We start from the raw sequence: 22,905 nt of genomic DNA, 5'->3' as shown, positions 1-22,905 counted from the left end.
AGAGAGAAAGTTCGTTCAGCTACGTTTAAAGTCGGATTATTCTTAAAGATTTACTAATTTCTACTATTCCCTAGAACTGTCTCCTAAAATATTAGTCGTTCCGTACGGAAGGACGGACCGACGGACGCCGAGGATTGAGCAAATTGTTATTGCATGGAGCGCCTGTAATCGCTTTTTTCATCGTTTTTTGGAAATTGAGTTTTTTTCGAGGAAAGATTTCTTTTAATTATTATTAATCAACCACTCTTTACAACCATCTCAAAATATCCATCGATCTCCCGAGCGCGTTCATTTAATCATACCAGGTTTTTTATAATCGAAATTGCATTCCTTTTTATTTAGACTTGTCAACTTTTTTCTTAAACCTCATTCTTTCATTTTGCATAAATCTGGACTTTTTAAGATACTGAAAGACTCTTAAATCTCGCCAGGAAAACTTCTTCAATGTTGTTAGGAACTAAGAATCTTTTCTTTCTGTCTATATTAATTTTCAGTAAGCTCCGAACCTAATACAAATTTTTATTTTGCAAATAAATTTGGATTTACCCAAATCAGATACATTAGAAATAATTTGTGCTTGACGCAAAAAATGCATTAGGTTCAAAATTTAATGAAATAGAATCGAACCTCGTGAACGCGAACGACGAGGTCTTGGCCTTGGAATTTCGCCAGTAAAACTACTTACTAGCGTAATAGCTAGATCCTCGGAACATCGATAAACTGGTTAAAAACATTGTATATGTACCTATCTACCTATACACATTATATAGATATAATGTTTGTTTGTATATCGTAATCATACTAGTAATATTAATTACATTTATATTTTATACGATTGCAGTAAATATTTATCAATTAATTATTTCTTACGCGTATATCACATCTGATCGTTCAGTCAGTATAGGAAGACCCTCGCTTCGCCTACGCCATTTTACGCGCCACTGTTCTTTTAATCGAGACATTTTTTTCTCGGTTCTAGTTCACCTATACACATCTAGGATTCCTGCTGTTTTGTCGCCTTTACACAGCTTTCACTCACCTTTACTTACTAACATCACGTCGGCTATTATCTAGAGAGACACTCATTGTTTTGTCGTAAAAACTTGAAATCACCATCGAATATATCAATTTAATACACTTATTATTTACTTACAATATAAATATAGGAACATTCATTAAATATATCTGTATATATAATAAAGTTATTCTCGTCATATCGTCTGCGTCATCGTCATTGTTCGCGAAATTTTCTCCATCACTGAAGAAGTTTGAAAAAAAATGAAAATCTACATTTTTTTATTCAGAATAAAAATGTTCATCCTTTTATTCTAGGTAGAACTTATACTGAAACTCTTGTTTTAGTTTTTAACTGATTTCGTAATAAATTTGTAGAAACTTTTCAGTAATAGATTATATTTTTCCTTTATATAATATATATTATAATTTTTCTCGTATGTGTATATTATCTACATACCACTTATTTGGTGTTGCATAATTAGCTAATCATTTAAAATGCCCATAAATTCCATGTCGCCTGGTTCGTTCGTTTCGTTGAAGTTTTCTGCTCTAATTAATTTATCTCTGCTTTAAACCATTGATTGTATTTTCCTTCAGGTACTGATTGTGAAATTTTGCTCTGAGATAACGGGTTTTCGAGTGATTATAAATGACCAAAATTTATTTATTATTTGTATTCTAATTTTGAAAGGATAACATTCTTACCTCCTATAAATTAATACGTTCTCTTAATAAATATGAGATAAAAAGTTTCAATCGTTGTATTGTTAATCGTTGACAAGTTACGCCGTCAAAGGCACGTATTTCCAGTTAGGATAAATATATAAAACTAATTTTAATTGAGAATTAAGTTAGATTAATCGAAATTATAGTCATATCACATATTTAGTTTAACAGATTCTTGGAAACTGTAAATATGATTATTTCCTTTATAAAAGAAAGAAGCAATTTTTATCATCCAAATTCAATTGAGCAACCTTAAAATTAATGCCTAAAGTATCATTGCTTGATAATCTTATTTAAAAGACGATTGGATATCACACAATCCACACACAAGAGAATAAAAACATGAAATAGGAAAATCAACATATGTAAAGTTTTTGTATTGTAAAAACAAATTATGAAAATAATAATGAATTAATAATATGATTCTAGTAGTGTTGGGAGGTAGTGGACTACAAGTAAATAACTTTCTGTAAAATGCTCAGCCTTAATATTCAAATTTGAATAATTTTTTCAAACTCCTGCCAGTTGAAAGTATCTGTGTACCTATAACAAATTTAAGTTTAGATAGATGCAAATGTGAAAACTTGTCTAAATAAATACTTTAAATTTTGAAAAATTTTTAAACCAAAAATTTGCAAAGTTCCACATTTTTTTATTGTTGAAGGGTTTGATTTCGGAATTTCGTCACTCAGGGGAATGGACTTTTTTAGATTTTTAAATTATGAATCATTACAAATTTCAAAACTAGGCTTAATTCGTTTTCATTTTTTAAATTATAATTTAACTAACACTGATCAATAAATCCAACTGTAGCAGCGAGTTCCCTTTTGGGCAACACTGAATTTTAATACATTTTAATTACTATTTACCAAATTTTGAAATGCCTTAAGAATTAAAAATATTTCCGGACTTTCCACATTGTATTCTTAAGATTATGTTGTATCCGGACAACTAATAAGTTTATTACACAGAAAGACAAAATCAATTACCAATCGACAGTTAATTAAAAAAGAAAATGGAAAATAAGCTTTGTACCTGCGTCGCAATTAACGCAATTGGATTGTCACTTGTTAACAGTAATGCAGAGGGCGGATTTGCTCGTCAGAGAGTACATTCACAAAGGAATGGATAATATTTTCCAGTATGACTTTGTTAAGAGAGTGTTGACTCTCGTGTCAATATACAATCACTCGCAGCCCCATTTCTGCTAAAAGAATTTTGCTTGAAAACCACTGGATCGAATAAATCGCCTTTACTCAGTTTGACTAATAGAGACTTTATATACTGGAAAAACATCTGTTCGAATCTCATCGCTTCAGGGGAGATAATATTCTTTTAGCTTCTATGAATTATTCCTTTTTTTATGATTTATTGTTAAAAATGTGTAAAGCACCCGTAATATATCGATCATCCCAATTGTGTTTGTGCTTTTATTTTTCTACTTATGAAGCTCAATTAAAGAAAAAAAGTCAAAATTCATATTTTATTGGAAAGATAATTTCTCTTTTCTGTACATTTTATTTAAAATTAATATCAATATTGAAAAAATAAAAATAAAGATTTACTATTTTGATAGGCCTAAGCAAATTATTGAATTTTGAACCCATATTATAAAAATGTTGTGTTATTAAACGAAATTAGTATACATTTAGTAAGCGCTAAACATTATAAAGATATATGTTTCAAAACTTTTATCTGAGTAAAACTAAGGTCCTGTCGGGATCCCATTAGAAATCCGAATAAAGTCGTACTAACAAGAAAAGTACTTAGTGTTACACCAATTAATACGAACGTGCTAATTTTTCTTAGCATTTAAAAAATTCAAAATAGAAAAAAAAGTACTAGAAAAGTTTCAGTCCATCTTTAAAAGTTCTAATTTATTTTTAAGACAAGAACACTGGAAAACTTCTTTTATTCCCTTATTTTTTATGAGTGGTCGTAGGATTTTAGTGAAAAAAAATTACTGTCTTTCTATTCCTTCATTCCGAATAACATTCTTCCACAGCAGGATTGTTTTCAAACTATTTTTGGACATACAGTTGGACTTGTAAACATTTTTTAAAATTAGGAAACAGGACGGATTTAATCCTATTTTAGCAGAATCTTTTTGGTACATCAATCCCACAATTACTTCCAAAAATAAATACAAACAATAAAATTGGACTTTTTTAGTACCTTCGTCCCTATTTAGACTTTTAATAAATTTTAAGAAAAGTTTATCCTTCTAGTACTGAATGTTTCGTAACTGCTTCTTTATTGAGTCTTTATTTATATTGGCAAAATATCGCTATTGAAATTCAGTAAAACCACTTTAATTTTAAATCTTGAAATCTGGTATCGACTTCAGAGTAAAAAATAACTGTTTAAATATTCCTATCGGATACAAAAGTTTTAAGCATACAGGGATGGTTACTTATGTTTTTTTTTTTAAATTGAAAAAGTATCTTTTGCTTTTGGTTTCTCAAATTGAAGCACTGTCTGCAATTGTGCTGCACCAGAAATATTATCGGTCCTTGGAAAGTTGATTATTAATCTTCAATCTGAAATTATTATCAATGCTTGGGGAATATCCTACTATAGGGGCAGAATACGTCAAGTGTTTCCAACTAAAAATTTTTTTTTTTAGATCGGGTTAAAACTTTGCTGAATTATAGTTCTAGTAGACCTACATCAATTCACCAACCATAGGTTTATTTATCAACGGGTTGTAAACATGCACGGGGCCTGAATTTTTCACTTTTTCACGTGTTTCTTACATTCACGTTAGTGTAACTTCTTATAGGATGATCCGATTGGACTTTATTATATGTAGTCTTTTCGAAAGCTCGTTTCATGTACTCTAAGAGTATCGTAACGATATATTAAAATAGAACTGTATTTTTTTTAAAATAAAAATTGAAATTGATAAAAAAAACCTATTTGAAAAAATTTTGTTTCTATTTCAAAAAACAGCTTTTTTATACTCTTTAAAATCATGTGGAATGAAAAGTGGGCCGCATTTTTTTCCTTGGTCAAATGTAGATTTTTAAGCTCATTCTGAATAAAATAAAAGGTGTGAGATGAAATATATAACGTAAAAATATAAATTTGACCAAGAAAACATTTGCGGCCCACTTTTTATTCTATATGATTTCAAAAAGAATAGAAAAGTCTGTTTTTTGAAATAGAAAAATATTTTAAATATGTTTAAAAAAAAATAAATTTCAATTTTGATTTTCAAAAAAAGGATATAAAATTAAACAAAAATGTCGTTATAATAATTTAAAATTAAATGAAAAACGCTTTCCAAAACGCTATCATAAAAGTCCAATGGGATTATCCTAAAAGAAGTTACACGAACGTGAAGGTGAAGAAACGCGTGAAAAAGTGAAAACTTCAGGACCCTGTATATTGACAACCGGTTGAAAAATGAACTTATCGTATGGTGTTTCAATCCGATAAAAAAAATTATTTTTTGGTGGGAACACTTGACTATCCTGCTCCTATAGGATAAGTGACAATTCAGATTTAACTGGAAAAGTCTACCGACTTTCCTTGACAATAGAGAATAATAGAGAAAAGGATGCGGTGCAGCAAGTGACTTTAAGTTTGAATTAATGATCGAAACCGTCAGACTCCAGGCGCCAAGGAATCGTCTTGCTCAAGAAGCGATCAAACGACGGACGTTTCAGCTTCCTCGTACGCCGCTTTGTCGCGATTGTTTCGTTGCTTCCAACTTATTATTTTATTCTTTACTAGAGACGACTGACAACGAACAAATCGACGAAAGGAGAATAGAAATAAGAAATCGAACTTTATGACACTTCGTTCCCTTCCAGATCCTTCCTTTTTCTCAAACTCATCAGTGTGTGATCTCTTGAGATTTTAACGATTAACAAATTCAATTTATCGATTTAAAATTACCCAAAAATAATCTGAGAAATGAATAAATACTATTAATAATTTATTTCTTTATTTCTGTGTCTCTGTACTCGATTAGTCGTTTTTCGTTAATGTAGCGGATGAAGGTATCCTGCGAAGCGAGGATAAAAATGTTTCTTTACAACCTTAGACCTTAGGACGTTTAATTAGCTTAAGTGGCCTTCCGCAGTGCCAAGTCAGTCTCTGTCGCTTCTTTATGGAGGGAAAGTGGACGAATAGGTTTTCTTTTTCCGCCTCACCTATTGTGTATTAAATTTGTCACAATTTCTTTGGCACAGCTTTCAACGATGTTGCGAAAAAGAACCGACTGGCATTTTGCGATTGACCTTAATTATTAGGTAGCACCTTCGTGATTCAACTTCGTTTACCGCCTTCTAAACGCGTCGAACTTGGAAGAAATACCGACCATTTTTTGAATAGAAGAGTATTCTTTCGTATCTATTTTAAAAGTATGGATGATAGCCGACAGAAAAATCTCACACGTGAAACTCTCCGAAAATTTTTTGTTAGAGTGTGTTAAACTCTTCTCAGATCATGAACAACGTATGACATTATTTCAGAGCCATGCACTTGCTTTGTTTTAATTTTAATAATTAGAGTAATAGAAAGTCAATTGAAAAACAAATACTTGCAGCAACTAACCGAATTTTCAGATTCATCACTTATAAGATTTTTTAATAGATTTATGTATTCTAGATCAATAAATTCAAGCTATTCTCTGAATAGTTAAAGCATGAAATATTTGAATCACATTTTACAAATGAACTTTTATTTAGAATTAGTTTAGATTTGGTTTAGTTTATTTAGAATGAACGAAAAGAGAGATACGAAACTAAAAATGCAAATTACAAAAAATGTCGGCACTCTTTCATTATTGTACAGGCGTTTGCGGCAAAGGTATATTTTACAACGGACAACGATAAATGAAATTTTCTAAAGGACTGTATAGACCGTGCAGTAAAGACGCTACTTCCCAACTTTCGACGACAAATCTACAAGATAAGCGAGTTTTGAAACTACACGAATAAGACGAACATAAAGAAAACTAAATTCTTTATTGGAAGAAATTTGGGATTCAAAGGCACCGGCACATTTTCCGGAAGTACATCACTTTAAAAAAGCGTTTTAGTATTAAGGGAACATATAAGTTGTTTATAAGAAAATTTACTTAATTTGAATTTTGGAAAATTAAGAGTTTTTATAGTTATTTTAAAATTGACGTATGAAAATACAAATATACTTATAGAAATTCGTGAAGCCTTTAAGCATTTCAATCATGAAGGCTTTAGATTTAAATATCTTTAAATTTGAGATATACTTCAACTTTTGAGCTCAAGAGATTTTGAAATTATATGTTTTAAACTGCAGAATTAAAATATTCAGATCCTTTTCAGATGAAAATTTTTGTATTCATATTTCATAAATTCAAAATAAAATTTATTTAAGAACATGTCTGCTTATTTGAGCTTTAGTTGGATATTGTAAAACTATTAATTCAAAAATATTTATTTAAGAAATAAATAATAAAACGCAAATTATTCAACTATTTTTTATGTTATAAGTTACATAGTAATCCAAGTTAGGTTCATTTTTACTTTTCAGAGTTTGGTCGCTGTTTTTAATTATTGAAAAAAATGTTGCTAATCTTCACTGATAACTATTTATGTTTTGAAAGACCAAACGTTACAAAAATAAGAATTTTAATTCTCCTTAACTCATTTTCGTCTATCACTATAATCCTAAAACGCTGAAGTGGCCTTTAAAGATTATTTCTATTTCTGTTGAATTTATGCACTTAAAGTTGGAAATACACGAAGCAAAGTCTTTAGAATTTTCTAACTCCAATGTGTTTTTAATCAAAATATAAAGATACATAAGTTTCAAATTTGGCCTAGGTAAAATTGTGAGCCCAATTTTTAATTAGAGATACTCTAAATTTTAAATGCCCTAAAATTCCTAAAGTTAAAAATTGAACGTACTCTACAAATTATCTTTCTTCCAAAAGATGTTCTTTAATATAAAAGCTTTCAGAATTAGTTACTTTAATTATTCTCTTTGTAATGAGAAAATGGAAATTATTGAATAAATTTGTACTTCAGAAGATAATATTATAAAATTAAATTAAGCATAATTTTTTCTATTTTAATATTTGCAAGATATTTCATCAATAATAGACTTGTGGCGCGTACTTCCGTTTAGTGCACGCGTCGCGTTTTCTCCGCGACTCGTCCTTCACGTATAAAATCGCGATCGATCAATTTTTTTCTCCTAATTTTCAGATCGGATTTTTCGTTGGGAGAAACTATGAGTAACAGTCGATTATATAATACAGTATTCACTACGTCTACGATAGGTATAATAACGTACATATCAATCTTCAGATATTCGTCACACGAAGAAGAAGAGAGATAACAACAACGACAACAAAAATGAACTAATGGTATTATTATTGCAGGAAGAGGAAATAGAGCTTATAACCATCGTCTTGTTTACCGCGTTGTCGCGTTCTTTGGTTTAAATTGATCCTTATCACAAATTATTCTCACTAGCATAATGTACATAGAAATCTTTCTGATGTCTACGATTATAGGCTCTTGGCCTTTGCCGAAAGGCTCGAAATTAGGATCGTAGTCCGTATGTGCCTTTTCATCTTTATCTTTTTTATCTTCTTCTCTTTTTTTTAGTTACTTATTCCTTAATTGACGCATCTTGGTGGGCCGCGGGCTGGATGGATACAATTCTGTTTTTTTTTCTCTTAATATTTTTCTCCGCTGTTTCTAAATAAACGCGATCCGCGCTCTAATCGATGGAGAATTACCAGCTCGGCTAAAGTGATTTTCCTCTCGATTTAATATGTTTGTCGTGAAAGATGAGAAATCCAAAGATAAAATAGCAGAATTTCTCACCAGGTTTGACAAGGTAGTAACTAATTTATTTCCGAGGCTCTGGAGAAGAATTTCTTTCAGAGAAATGGTTAGTCTCAACAATCGTATGAACATCTAAGTTTTAAGTAAAAGACTTTAAAATCTTTAGTATCTTTTGTTGGAAAGCATTAATATTTCAAAAATCAACCCACCCTACTAAGAGCCTCGAAATCCAACAATCCTATTCACTCCTGATTATTCCATTTATCGATCGACTGAGAAATATCATATTCGAGCTGGGAAGTCTCAACGGAAGCGTTTTCTTCGTGCTGATAGCAGGAAAAGCTGGAGCGTTCGGAAGAAATGGAAAGGAGGAACGAAGGAGATTGTCGGATTTCTGCCTGGATTAGCGTTGATGGATGTGGGTTGTGAGGTGCTTGGATAAATAATCCGCGCGAGCGAAACATTTTCCGCACATCTCGCAGTGGTAGGGACGTTCACCGGTGTGAATACGTAGATGTCTGGTGAGATCACTCTTGCCTCCGAATGCCCTCGCGCAGAAAAGGCAAACAAAGGGTCTTTCTCCAGTGTGTTTTCGGACGTGAAGTTTCAAGTTTTCCTTGGACCTGACACATTTTCCACAAAATGGACAGGCAAATCTTCGCTCCCTTCTATCGGATTCGTGAGTCCTGGAAACACTGACAGTGGCTTCCATGGGTTCTCTTCGAACCTCATCATCAAGGCCACCATCATCTGGTTCTCCAGGTTCGCTGGCTCCATTGCCTGCGATGGTATCAGTAATTTCGGGATTCTCCTGAACACAAGCTGTTTCTGAAACGATTTCTTCTCTACAGGTGTTTTCTGAATTTTCCGCTGACAGGTCTTCCACGTTGACTGGACTGGAATCACTTCCAGTTTCCATTTGGAGAGGTTCTCCAGTGCTGGAGACTTGGTCACTTCTTTCAGCAGCGGATGTTCTTAACGACTCTGGTGTTCTCTGAAGACGCTCAAGTGCGTGATTTAACCTATGTTTCTTAAAGGATTTAAGATACCTGAATTGCATACCGCAGACGTCGCAGGTGAAGAGCTTGTCAGCAGGAAGACGAGCTCGGTGGTTTTGTTCTCGGTGCTTGACGTAGGCGGATCGATAGCGGTAACGTTGTCCACATTGTTCGCAGGTGAAGGGTTTATCGTCTCCCGGAGGACCAGCGTGCTGTAGAACGGCATGCCTTTGCAGGAGAAAAGCTGTGGGGAAAGTTGCGAGGCACACTCCACACCTTCGGGCTAGACCTGCGATTCCGGCAAACCCTCCGGAGAGAAGGGATGATCCGTCAGCTCCAGGTACACCGTTTCCTGCGGCTGTTCGCTCCACTAGTGCATTCCAGCTACTCGCGTCTAGTCCCAGAGCTAGAGAAACCTGAGGAGCAGAAGAGAAATGTTTATTTTTGGTTTTATATTGCTTCGATCGACAAAGGATTGATAGATAATCGTCTGAGTTATTTACCGTTTTCATTGTCCTTATGGATGAGTATGTTTGAAGAAACTTAAATCTCACTACTGAAATGTCTGTCATGTTGTGTTATGTATTTTGGGTTAGAGAACTTAGTTGATAGAATAATGATTGTAATTTTATCAACTTAACTTATTTAAATTTAATTTTTTAAGGTCAATCTTTGGAAAATATGATTATATTGTAAAAATTAGATTTGAGAGTTGGACTAAAATACTATTAATATTTTGAAACTACGTTAAAAGATGTAAAAGTCGTTATAGGTACAGGGTGCCTACTGGCTACGTAAGTTTCAGAAAAAAATTCACTTGCATTCCCCAGGTTCTGTCCTGTCAAAGTTTTAAATTCAGGCCTTCAAAAGCTTAACAAATTGAAATATTGTAACGTAACGGTGTTTATTAAAATTCGAGCTTCTACAAGTCAAATGAAACACCAGCGGTCAGGGTTCGAATATTGGGGTGGAGTCTATTTTTAACTGGACCCCGTTATAATGTGAAGGGTCAAAAACTCTATTCTAACAATTACATATATCCAAGTGGACAATGAAATGTTAATATTGTATAATTTTAAATTGAAAGTTTTTTTTATTGAATAAGTTTAATTGAGAGTCTTTCTGGATAAAGTATTATTCAAAAGTAAATATTCAAAATTATATAACGTGAAAGACTGGAATTAGTAGCCATTAAAATTTAAGTTACAGTTTTTATTTAAAATCTTTTAAATGTAAAAGATACTACTATCTATTCTGAAAATGAACGTTTTGAAATTATAATCGTTTCCAATTGAACAATGTATGTAATAAATTCAACACTTTCATGATCACATGAAAATTCTTTAACGAATACCAATCCATTAATAATTTGTTATTTCAACCCCCTTGAGCCTCCTTCATAGTGCCCTAAAAAGTAACCCATGCATGTGCAATAAGGATTTTGCGGAATACTGCTCTTCATTATTAGCAAACTATTAGTTTTCCTCATTTTTTCATAGATCATAAATGAATAAATTACAATGATATTAAGTATTTTTTAAATAATTTTCAATTGTTTAAACAATTAGTCTTCATTATAACAATTTCATTTCTACAGATAGAATATCGCGAATTAATAGTATTTTATTAAAGCTATGGAGTACTTAATGAACTTAAAGAGTGCATATTTGTATTCAAATTGTTTTTTATTGTTTCAATAGCTTGTTTTGGTTTAAAACCAACTTTTGCACGAAAAAGAAGAAAATCTTACTTTCTTGCTAGTTTTTAAAAAAGATTTAAAATTTTAGTCTACATCTTACATTATCTATAGTACATCTTATTGTTTGAGTAATTTTTATTTGTTAAAACGATTTATTAAATTAAAGAGTGAATTTTATCATTTTAGTTTTCTATTCTTTATTTAAACAAATAGTTTAATTCCAAATTTTTACAAGAAAAATCTAAAAAAAGTCTTTTGTTGTTACCATTTTTCAATAAGTTCCATTAAATTCTTATAATTCTTAGATATTTTGACCTACAGTTAATTGTTGAAACAATTTGTATTTGCTTGCAAAAATTATAGTTTTGTCATATCGCAAATTAGCAGTACTTTCTCAATCATATGTCCTGATTAACGTAAACATCTATTTCTGAACATATATTCCTTATTTTTAATTGTTCTTATTAAATCGTTCAAACAATAAATAGGCAACTAAAATAAAAAAAAGATTCACTCTTTATATTTATAAATTAGGCCAAAACAATCAGAAAGTACCATTAATTCACGATATTATTAGATAATAAGTTTTAAATAAACAAAAAATGTTTGAGCAATAAGAAGATACCCAGAAAAATTAAGATTCAGGGAAACGTTTTGAAACTTTTTAAAAACTAGCAAAAAAGTACGATTTTCTAACCTTTTCCTTTAAAAGTTGAATTTATACCAAAAGAAATGATTTAAACGAGAAAAAACAATTGAAATAAAAATAAACACTCTCCAAGTTTATTAAATATACCAAAGCATTAATAAAATACCCTTAATTCGCGATATTCTTTAAAAAAGAAATTGTTCAAATGAACCGTAATTATTGAAACAATTAAAAATCAATTTTAATAGTACAAGAAATCTACTAATTTATCTAATTCTACAGGGAGAAAAAGATATCGCAAAATCTCTATATTGCAAGAAAGCGCAATATGATAACGTACAATCAGTTCCCGGAGCTTATAATGCACTAATATCACAGAAAAAAAATGAATTTAAATTTGGTTAGTATCGTCTTCTACACTGCGCGGCGTCCTTAGCAGCAATGGGAAAAAAGCAGAGTATGAGTGAGTTCGAGCTATAAATCGAGACACCAGATTTAAAACAATCACAGAAAAAAGGAAAAATTTGCTGTAGGTAAGACCTGCAACGGTTAATGATTAAACATATTTTCAGTGAGGTTAGGAAAATGATTCTGAACTCGTCGATGCAAAATGTAACTGATAGATGGGAATTCCCATTTTTCTGAAATTTAACGACGTTAAACGACGCTGGATAGCGTTGGCGTCGTAATTGTCATTACACCTCGAATAAAAATGGAGCGATTATAAGACGAAAGATTATCCAGGCAAGGTTAAAAATCGGAAATTATCTTCGATTAATGCAAAGTTTATCTGGCAAGGTTAAGTTTTGTTCCAGTGAATCTTTCACCTGGAATCGATGTAAACTTTATCTTTAATTTTTCCTGTGATCGTTTGTTCACTACTCGAACCCTCGCGAGATCACAAAAGAAGAAGCACAATGTGATAGCGTAATAAACTTAAATTCTTGCGTTATAGACTGCACAATCATGCGGTATATAACGTAAAAACTTGCAATGTACGATATCACGATTTTGCGCTATTATAATGCGATGATTACGATATATAGCGCAGTAATTACGCTATACATTGTAATTCATGCGATATAGTTTTCTCAGTGTAAGGATATATTAAAAATAAAAGAATAAAAAGGTCGTAATTAAGGTAAATATTCCGCAGAATCTTCATTGCATTTTCATGGGGTAGTTCTTAGGGCACCATTAAACGGGGTCAGGGTGTTTGAAAAAAATCATAGATTAGTATTCCGTGAAAAGTTTTCATGAGATCATGAAAGTATTGGCTATATAGTTTATCACAGATTTGCACGTTAAGGACAGAATTTACAAAAATGTATTTTTCCCCATATTATTGTTATGAGAAACTTTAAGAAGCTGGTGGGCATTATTATTAAAAAAAGAATTACGTGTTCAGTTTTTTTCGGAACATAACAAAATAGGGGCTGTCGAACAAAATTTCGAAACTTTTCTTTTATTGGGCCTCCCTTATGTCGATTCGGGAGCGCTAAATATCAAATTAGAAATATTAAAGATTGTATAATTGAAAAGTGAGGATCAATAAAACCTGCAATATTAAATCTCTGAAATTGCTGAATCATTAAATTTTTTCTTCATAAACCTACTATGTTTAAACTTTTTTTTTTAACATGTAGATATCTTCTGTATTTTAAAACCCTATTAGATCCCTTTTTGCTAAGCGAAGTTTAGGGACATTTTCAGCTTCCAAATAATTAAATATGTAAAAATTTAGCTACATTATTTATAAAAATAATTTAAAGTGTTAGTGTTTAAAAATATATAAAATAACCTGTAACAGTTATTATAACATTCTGAAGATTTCTTCTATATCAATAAGTTAGCGGAAAATGTTAAAAAAAAAGGAATAAATGGAGAATAAATGCCGTCAAATTAACACAAACAGTTTGCAGTTTTATTTCACAAATTGTTAATTTACAACTATGATATGCATTCGTTCTTCTAAGAACAGAAAAATGGCCTTACTTCAAATTAAGTATAGTAGTACCCATCTATCGAAGAAAGCGCGTATCGTGCAGGTGACTTAAGGAACGAGTATATGTATGCGTACATAGTACATTTATTAAAAGAAAAAAACCTTTGTATATGTCTAAAAATATGTAATTTTGATCAAGCAGTAATCAAGCTTGATTTTGCCATTGTTGTAAAATTGAAGATAACACAATTAATTTTTAAAGTTATGTGCCAGTCAATAATACGAATTATAATAACCATTGACGTTTTTTTTCTTTGTCTTCGTTGCGTTCCTATGGACACGCAAAGATACGTGCCTTCTCGAAAAATTAATTTACATTTCAATTGGTTACAAGTACTTTTGAGACGAGTTTTAGAGTGTTTTAGACAATGTGTGTAAATTTCGAGTTTTGCATAATGCATTCTGGAGGAAATATATTTGCATCGAATTAATATCTTAATCTTTTCGGTGGGTTTGTGATTATAAAAAATTCAGAAACCCGTGGAAACAAGTGCGGCTATAAAATAGATATATAGCTCTCACAAGATATGCACTGAAGGATTGATCTTTCCTTTGGATATTCTTTCACGTCGAAGGAACCAAACTTTTTTAGAAATATAGAAGTTTAAAGTCCTGGAAAAGCACTAGTAACTATTTCAGTTCTACCAAAAATTTAGCACATAAAAAAACACTCGTTACCACGTGATCTCATTTCCCTCCACACAAAGGTTTATCAAAATTGTCACGTAGACACAAGATTTCATTCTTTCATCAAAATTTCATGTTTAAGGTATATTCTTCGTTGGGTTTCAATTCGATTATCAGTGCAAGACAGTGCCAAAGTTGGTTATCGTGGCGATAATTGTGATTAATTATTTCTATTTGCAAAAAAATGAAGTGTCTTGCACATAATCCACTTTTTGTTTCACTTGAAAAATGAGATCGACTCAATGATGAAATATATCGATGAGTTCTACGAATATTAGGCTATTGTTTCATTACCGGTAAGAAAGCGTCTATCTTCTTATTACAAATAGGCTTTAGTTTAACCTTCCGCTACGGATAGGAATTAGACTAACTTCATTTCGTAAAAAATGTAGTAATCACGTAGAAGTGTTGAAAGAAATAAAAATTACATAAATTACACTACAGAATGTAATACATTATTAATAAATTAATTACATTATAGACTGTAATACAAAATACTGGAGTTTTGAATTCGTAAGAAATATTCCGACTAATAAAAGGTTATGTACTCCTCCTAAAAACTTAGCTAAATGAAGTTAAACTAGGTCTTATCCGTAGCGGAACGATACACTAGTGCTTATTCGTTCTGAACAATAGCCGAATATTCGTAGAATCCATCGATATGTCTGGGAAAAAAATGAGCAGTTGATTTCAGAGAACAATTTTAATGATATTCTCGAAGAATGATGATGACACCATTGTATGATTATTGTTTTTTTATCGATAGGTACCTCTGACAAGAATATTAACAATAATGATGAAGACCATAATAATGATGAGCTTAATAATGATGATCATAACCACAATGACAATAAGAGAGTATACACATACAGGTATGTTCGACCATATTCTGCAAATGAAAGTTTTAAAAAGACTGGTTGGCACAAAACGAAATGAGTGGGTTTATTATCGACGGGTGCGTGTGTGCTTCCCGTGGATCATAAATCGTCTGGTAGTACTCGGTATGAAAAATATTCCGTTGGTAACACCGTTTAAAAAATTTATTGCATCTGGGTATCCTATGTCGTATAGGTACGTTTTATCATTTATATTGTACAATTATTGTTGTAAGATTCGGTACAAACGTTACTGTAGAAAAACATAACAATTCGTAGGTTTTGTCATTATCGTTTTACATACGGAAAAGCTTATAATTCTGTTTATAATTGTCTGCAAGTGTACTACTACACATGTGCAATAATGTGTATTTGCATCTGTGTATATGTGTAAATATGCAAAAACACCAAATTCTCAGGAATGGCGCAAAAACTCGAGACAAGGAAACCTAATGATGTAGCATTCTGCTTTATAAATAAATAATAATTTGACATGTAAGATAATAAAGAAAATAAAGAAATGCAGGGAAAAGGAATTTTAAATGCAATATAGAAAGGACAATTGTTGAACGTGCACAGATTAGACATAATAAGCCACTATATATAGCTTAAACCAGGCCTTTATTTGGACGTAAATTAAGTCAGCCAAAAAGTAACGTGGAAAACATAATTTTAACTCTCACAGATGCAGCGAAAATTATTTTTTGAACTAATTTTCGATGTAATTAACTAAGAAAATCTGTAGAAACATGAAGTCATACGCAGTTAGTAAGGTTAAAAGCACAAAATCTCGATGCTATAGCCAACTGTTCGCTGGATACTTTTTTACACTAACATTTAATTAATGGCGTATTTATAGAAATTTGTTCCAAAATTAATCTATCAATATAAATACATTGCGAGATTAAATTTAAGATTCCGAGATTAAAATTCAGCGTATTAAAGGTTTGATTGCAGCCTGAAAATCTGCCTAAAACTTCTCTCAACTTAAATATAGCTAACAATAAGTCTTAGTTTTTGCTTTAAGTTAGAAAACTTAATTTAAGCCTCTGCATTAGCTTAAACAACTAATTGAATAAATTATTTATGACCGAAATAGAGGTAAGACATTCCTGCACTTAACATTCTTCGAGACATTGAATGATCAACAATGAAATTTAGGATGGCTGATGATCTGTTTATAAATACTGAAAGTAAAATCGAAATTGGACCCAACAAGTCATGTATATTTTACATCTGGTAAGATGAGCCTACATCTAGCCTGAGGTCAAGTAAGGTCTTAAATTAAGGTATAAGAAAAACTTAACTTTTTTATGAAGGGAGAAATACAGCTGAAATGCACAGAATAATGTATAGTTTCCGTTACAGATTGTTTTAATTGCACCTTAATTTAAACTCGTTTTTGGACGTACAGCTAAATATAAGCTCATATTTTGTCTAAAAAGAAGAACTCAATCTTAATTTTCGACTGAAAACAAATAATACAGTTGACCTTATTTAACAATATTTTAAGCTTTGTTTAATTTAAAGGAACTACAGATTCTGTACGAAATAAAAATCTAAATGAAGTGAAGTGGATCCAACCGAGAACAAGGTACTAAAATAATCATAAACCCGTTATCAGGATTATCCTGATTTTGGGTTAATAGTATTAATATATTATTTCCAGCAAAAGACCATATTGCTTTAAACTGGAGACAAGTCGAGCATAAAATTATATGGAAAAAATCTTAAAAATTGGCGTGGCCTAATTTTAAGTTTGGCTGAAATTTAGTTATGAAGTCAATAAAGTAGCTTAAATTTAGTTATTTTTCTACTAAGACCAAAATTCATACTTTTTTGGATCTTAATTTAAGTCAAGATAAGACACTGAATTTTAGCTTCGAAATTTTCATTTTTATCTCGCAATATATTTGTTATGCTTTTTTTCTAATCTTGAATCAATTTTCTTTAAATGTATAATCGATTAAATTTTATTGTTAAAAAAATAATTTTTAGTGAAAAGGTGTATTAATATTTTTTTAATTGAAAATTTATATCACTGTGAGAATACAAATCTTAAATAAAAAAATTACTTAATTTAGACATGATCATACTGAATGTGCCCAAGAAATGTTTTCTTCAATAAAAAGAAATAATTTTACCCGAACGAAAAATATGAAATTACTAATTATTTAAAAACCTGATAGTCTATATAATTAGATGAAGGGTGGTAGTATTGAATTAGAGAATCAACAAAACATAAGTTTTTCAAAGTGCAAAAAAAAATTCAGTAGTTATCCAGTGGGGTCAATCAATCTGAAAGTGATATTAACCTAAAATTGATGTAGCCTCGAAAGCGATATTAAGTTTCTGAATACGGGTAAATAAAGTTTGATGTAAATAAGTTAGCCAATCCCGAAAAAATTGAACGAGAATTTTGAAATTAAAATTACATGCTTTTTAAAATTCAGTTTTGCATACCGATTATAATCGAATTGTCAATTTTTTGCGAAAATAACAACTTTTTCCTGATATGAGGATGGTGAATAAGAATAAAAAAAGTTGGATCCAAAAAAATGATTCTGTTCCAAAAAAATCAATATTGAAGATAGCTTTATTACAAAAGGACAGACATTTTTTGCTAATTATCTGCAAAAAATAAGAAAATATATTTTATGTTTGAACTACATGCTCGAACTAGTCCTAAATCTATACATGACCTATTCGTTTTACGGAAAATTTCGCAATACTAGTCAGTGCCGTAAATAATTTCAAAAAAGATCAATGCTGAAAGGTTGAAAACATTATTACAATGTTAAAGTTTTAATTAAATCTCAACTAACATTTTATTAGCAGTTTAAAAAAATAATTGTATCAAAAAATGACATTTCGAAAAACTTCTTTTACCGCTATATGTATTTGATTGTTGAAGATATTTTATGCGATACACCTACTTTCAATAAAAATTTTGGTTATCTAGTTCTATACTGTCACCCTTCAAATGTGAGTATAAATCATTAAAACAGTTTCTTCAAATTTGGACATTTTGGAGGGGCTCAAGTTATGTTCTAATGAGGCTAATTATACATAATACCAGGGCTACTTTTGAGTCCTATCTCAGCCATTCTTAAACCTCCCATCCTTTTATCAGCTAATCGGCTATCTAGATCGGGGTTTGGAAATGCGAGGCCCTTGACTCCGCTGAGTGTCACTCGGTGACCTCGCGGTGACCTGATCTGCAACTTCGCGTAGCGCATAGTGTGTAAACTGGGGTAGTAGTGGACCTGCTGACGCCAGCTGCGAGTTCCGCGTCGGCTTGTCCGCTTATAGGGGGAGTTGGGAGTTGTAGGGAGTTGGGAGGTGAGACTCGGGAAGATGAGTGTCTGCAACTCAACTAGGGTAAATTGGGGTTACAAGGGTAAGGGTGGGGGGGGGGTTAGAATAAGTGGAGTTTGATGGTAGGGAGAGACGTAGGCGTTTGTTGAGGCGTAGGTGAATGTTGAAGAAGCGAAGGCGCACGAGCGCATTACGTATGCGTAAGTGCGTGGGTGTGTAGGCGTAACTTGAGTAGAAATCGCGCAGGTAGGCGTGCCTTAGGGCGGTCTCAGGTAAGTACACCCCTGACCTCGACGGAACGAGTGACTTGGAAGTCATGAAGAATACATAGTCGGATTACACATTACACATCTCTAAACACAATGACCATGGAGGTCAGTATAACTCTTGTGCGTTCCACTGAATGCAAAAATCTATGGAATGGTTCAACGTCATTAATGTACTCAGTAGATATGGATTTTATTGTCAGACGCAATTTTCTATCATAGGGTTTAGAGCAAGGAGGGTCTTGTATGTCTTCATTTTTTGTATTGATTAATGTTTACTATAGGAAGGGCATGTGATCAACATTTATGACAGAGTGTTTAGATTAGCAGTTAAGTTTTGAAGCAGTCAACCGATTACAATTTAAAATTAATTTCAAGCCTTCCAAATCCAAATTGTCACAAACTTTGAACATTTTGTTGAATTCGCAAATATACTATAGTTGTTCTTCCTTGGAGTCGGTAGAATAATCCATCAAGATGAAAAACACGAGGCACGGAATAGCTCCCATATACCACGTAACGGTAATATTTTATAGAAGAGTCGCAATAGCAAATTAGGGTGCTTGAACGAGAGAGGAAATTCCGATTTGGCAGGACCCATTCCGTAGAATGCGAATGTAACGTGTGTGTTTATGTGCAAATCTGTGTACGCGTGGAAAGGAGATTTAACAAGCATAGAAAGTTGGCTTGGTGTTTTCGGATGTCGATCGGATGTGTTTCGCGTACCATGCCAAAGGGTTGCTCGTGCTGATTTGCATTTAATACGCCAAAACTTTCCATGTGGGCTCTCCGCTAATAACGAATTCATGCCTCGATTATCGTATTGCTCTTATATTTTTCCCAGATGCTGACATCGCACTTCCAAACCCCAATCCGATCTGGGTTAAAATTGCAGACATGCAATCACCTCTCATTAAAACCTTATCTCAGGTCGGAGTAATGTTTATAGACTTGGGGTAAACCTGGTTGCTTCAGATAATCATCTTTGTTTCGCAACATAAATGATTTTTTGCTACTTCAACTCAGCTGTAATTGTAGAGATTCTATTATATTGTGGGTTCTATATAATTATAATTATAATGATCTGTTTTGCCAAATCTTGTGACAGCACGATGTTTCTTTATCGTTCTATTATTGCGATGTGTTTATCAAGATAATAAAAAATTGTCCTTTTTATACGGGAAAAAGAACGTGACTATGACTAATCGTGTTCTTATTTATTATTTGTCCAGTTTGCGAAAGAATCGTTAAGCTGGCGAGAGTATTGTATATATTCTCTTATCTTTGTATATCTACACAATATAAATATGCTTTTGCACTTTTTGAAAATATAACTTGCCTTTAACTGATAATATCTTGCTTGCTGGAAACCGAGAATGAAGGATGAACTCACCAGACCAATTATTATTCATTTACTTTGCACCTCTCTTCATATAGAGATTACATCTAATAGCATTCTATCATGTCAGCACATTGTTTTGAAACTTCGTTTTTAATTTCAAATTTGCAGAGTTGCATCCCAAATTGAATAGAATTATAAAAATTTTACTTTCTAGGAGATTTTTATTACACTGGAGTAGCACAAAATAAGAGAGTTCCATTTTCCCCGTCTGATCAAACGCGACTTTCTCTACTGCTAGAAACTTTCAGTTTTACAGTTCTAATGTTCTGGAGAGTTTAAAATTGGGAAATATCACACAGAATAATCTCAAAATAGGAAATATTTAACTAAATAATTCAAGTGAATTAATTCGAAATCGCTAAACTCAAATCCAATGGAATTGAAAATTTATTTAATTTAATTCAGGAGAATTCAGGTGAATGTAAGGTGATCTCAATTAAATTAAAAATAGTTTAATTGAATTCCAGATGAATTCCAATGAATGTCAGAATATAAAGTGAATTCTTCTGAAGTGTAGTAAATTTAAGTCAATTTTCTTCAAGCTAATATCAATGAATTTGATTACGTTACCGAATTCCATGAAATTCACAGTGAATAAATTCCTCTGAGTTTAAAGCGAATTCTACAGAATTCAACTAAATTAAATTGATTTCAACTGATTTAAGAGCACGACAATTTGATTCAATTTTAGTGAATTATTATAAACTCCAGCAAATTGAACTGAATTCTATAGATATAAATTTTTTCAAGAGTAATACCGGGCGGAGGCGAAAGCTGTTTATTTTTTCACATAGAATTTAATTTCATGAATTGAAAAAATAAATATAATGAATTTTAAAGAATTATGATGAATTCTACTTAATTATGGTGAATTCCGATAAATGATATTTGCTTCCACTACAGTTTTTTACGACATTCTTAGATTCTCATAATATAAAGGTGTATTTTCTCAATTCCAGTTAATTGCATATAGAATCGAATTGGTTTTTGGTCAAAACAGATGAATTTAACTGAAATATAATTAAATTGTCTGAAATTTTAATATTTACAAGGATTTTTAATGAATTATAAACATTCTAATTATTTTAGCTGAAAAATAATTAATTATGGTGAAGAAGAATGAGCTCTACTTAATTCTACTAAATTTTACTGAATTCTAAAATTCCTATAACAAATTAAACTGAATTTGTGAAAATTCGATTAAATCCAAGTAATTTCTGTTGAAATCAAATGAATTCCGGCGAATTGAAGTTTCACTCAATTCTTCAGAACTTTACTGAATTCAAATAATTTTCAAGTGAATAGATTTGTTTTCAGTTGAATTCACTTTCAAAAGATGTAAATATTCTCGGAATTCCCTACAGAATATTTTCTGTTTAGAATTCTATTCGACTCTCAACTTTCGCGCCTGACCTAGCATACATTTCTCTACTGAAGAGTATGTCTAACCAAATAAGAACTAAGTTATTTAATTACTAAGTAATTTTTGACATCAAGAAATTAAAATTACTTGTTTCTCGCCACCTGAACGAAAATTTCACAAACATATTAAACACCAAAATTCCTGTAAAAAGAGTTTCCATATGCGATTGATCGAGATGTCCATGGGTTCTACTAAGAATAGGCTATCTTTTCGATCCCGTGAAGAATTAGGCTAACTTCATTTAGTTACGTTTACAGGAGGAATAAATGACGTATTATTTTTCGGAATATTTCCAACGAATTCAAAACTTCAGTATTTTTTATTACAGCTTATAATGTAATTTATGCTCTTATAACTTTCTAAACAAGAAATTTGAAAAGATTTTAATTTATTTTAACACTTCTACGAGTTTAATAAATTTCACAAAAAATGAAGTTAGCCTAATTCTCAACGGTAACAAAAAGATAGCCTATTATTCGTATAACGCATCGATGTATAGGCAACAAGGTCGGTTGATTGAAAAAATAGCAATCCTCTGAGAATAGGAATGATTTTCCTAAGAGAACATAAGTAAATTAAAAATGTTCAACATGCCCGATCCTGAGTGTGCGGTGCGGCTTGGATAATAGTAGAAAATGTGGAGCACTGTTTTTTTTAATGATTTGAACGACATATCACGCGTAACTCGTTTGTTTCGTCAAATAGTGCCCAACGTACAAAACAATAAAGTTATTATCTACCTAAGTCTTAACGCTCTTCCTCATGGCACTATTTTGCCTAATTTTTATATCATAATGTCTTTAATTATGATTACGCGTCGCCGTGGTACTGTCTAGATGCTGCGCGATTTACACAATAAAGTTTTGTCCCTTATATCTACATACTAATATGCCTAGTTAATTTTTTTTAGTGAGATTAACTTTTATTCACATAATTATTTAACTATTGCAATATGCCAGTGTATATAATATTCTATGCAATATCTGTTGTTTATCACTATTATCCATACTCGATGGATATAGATACATGTATATATTTGTACATCTGCATGT

At 31.6% G+C, this 22,905-nt stretch overlaps 1 protein-coding gene across 3 annotated transcripts in view; it reads right to left on the bottom strand.

The window, feature by feature from the left end:
- Positions 1–8,407: 8,407 nt before the first annotated feature.
- Positions 8,408–22,905, bottom strand: part of LOC117178820 (zinc finger and BTB domain-containing protein 49-like) — a 94,565-nt gene continuing 80,067 nt past the window's right edge. For all 3 annotated transcript variants that reach the window (XM_033370312.1, XM_033370314.1, XM_033370313.1), the window contains exon 4: positions 8,408–9,945. In XM_033370312.1, the coding sequence (XP_033226203.1) occupies positions 8,935–9,945 (1,011 nt within the window). In that variant the 3' untranslated portion in view covers positions 8,408–8,934. The remainder of the gene's footprint in view (positions 9,946–22,905) is intronic.

This window comes from Belonocnema kinseyi, chromosome 8, assembly GCF_010883055.1.
Source record: "Belonocnema kinseyi isolate 2016_QV_RU_SX_M_011 chromosome 8, B_treatae_v1, whole genome shotgun sequence".
In the NCBI taxonomy this organism is placed as follows: domain Eukaryota; kingdom Metazoa; phylum Arthropoda; class Insecta; order Hymenoptera; family Cynipidae; genus Belonocnema; species Belonocnema kinseyi.
Note: the sequence above shows the minus strand (reverse complement) of the source record. Positions and strands in the feature narration are given on the sequence as shown.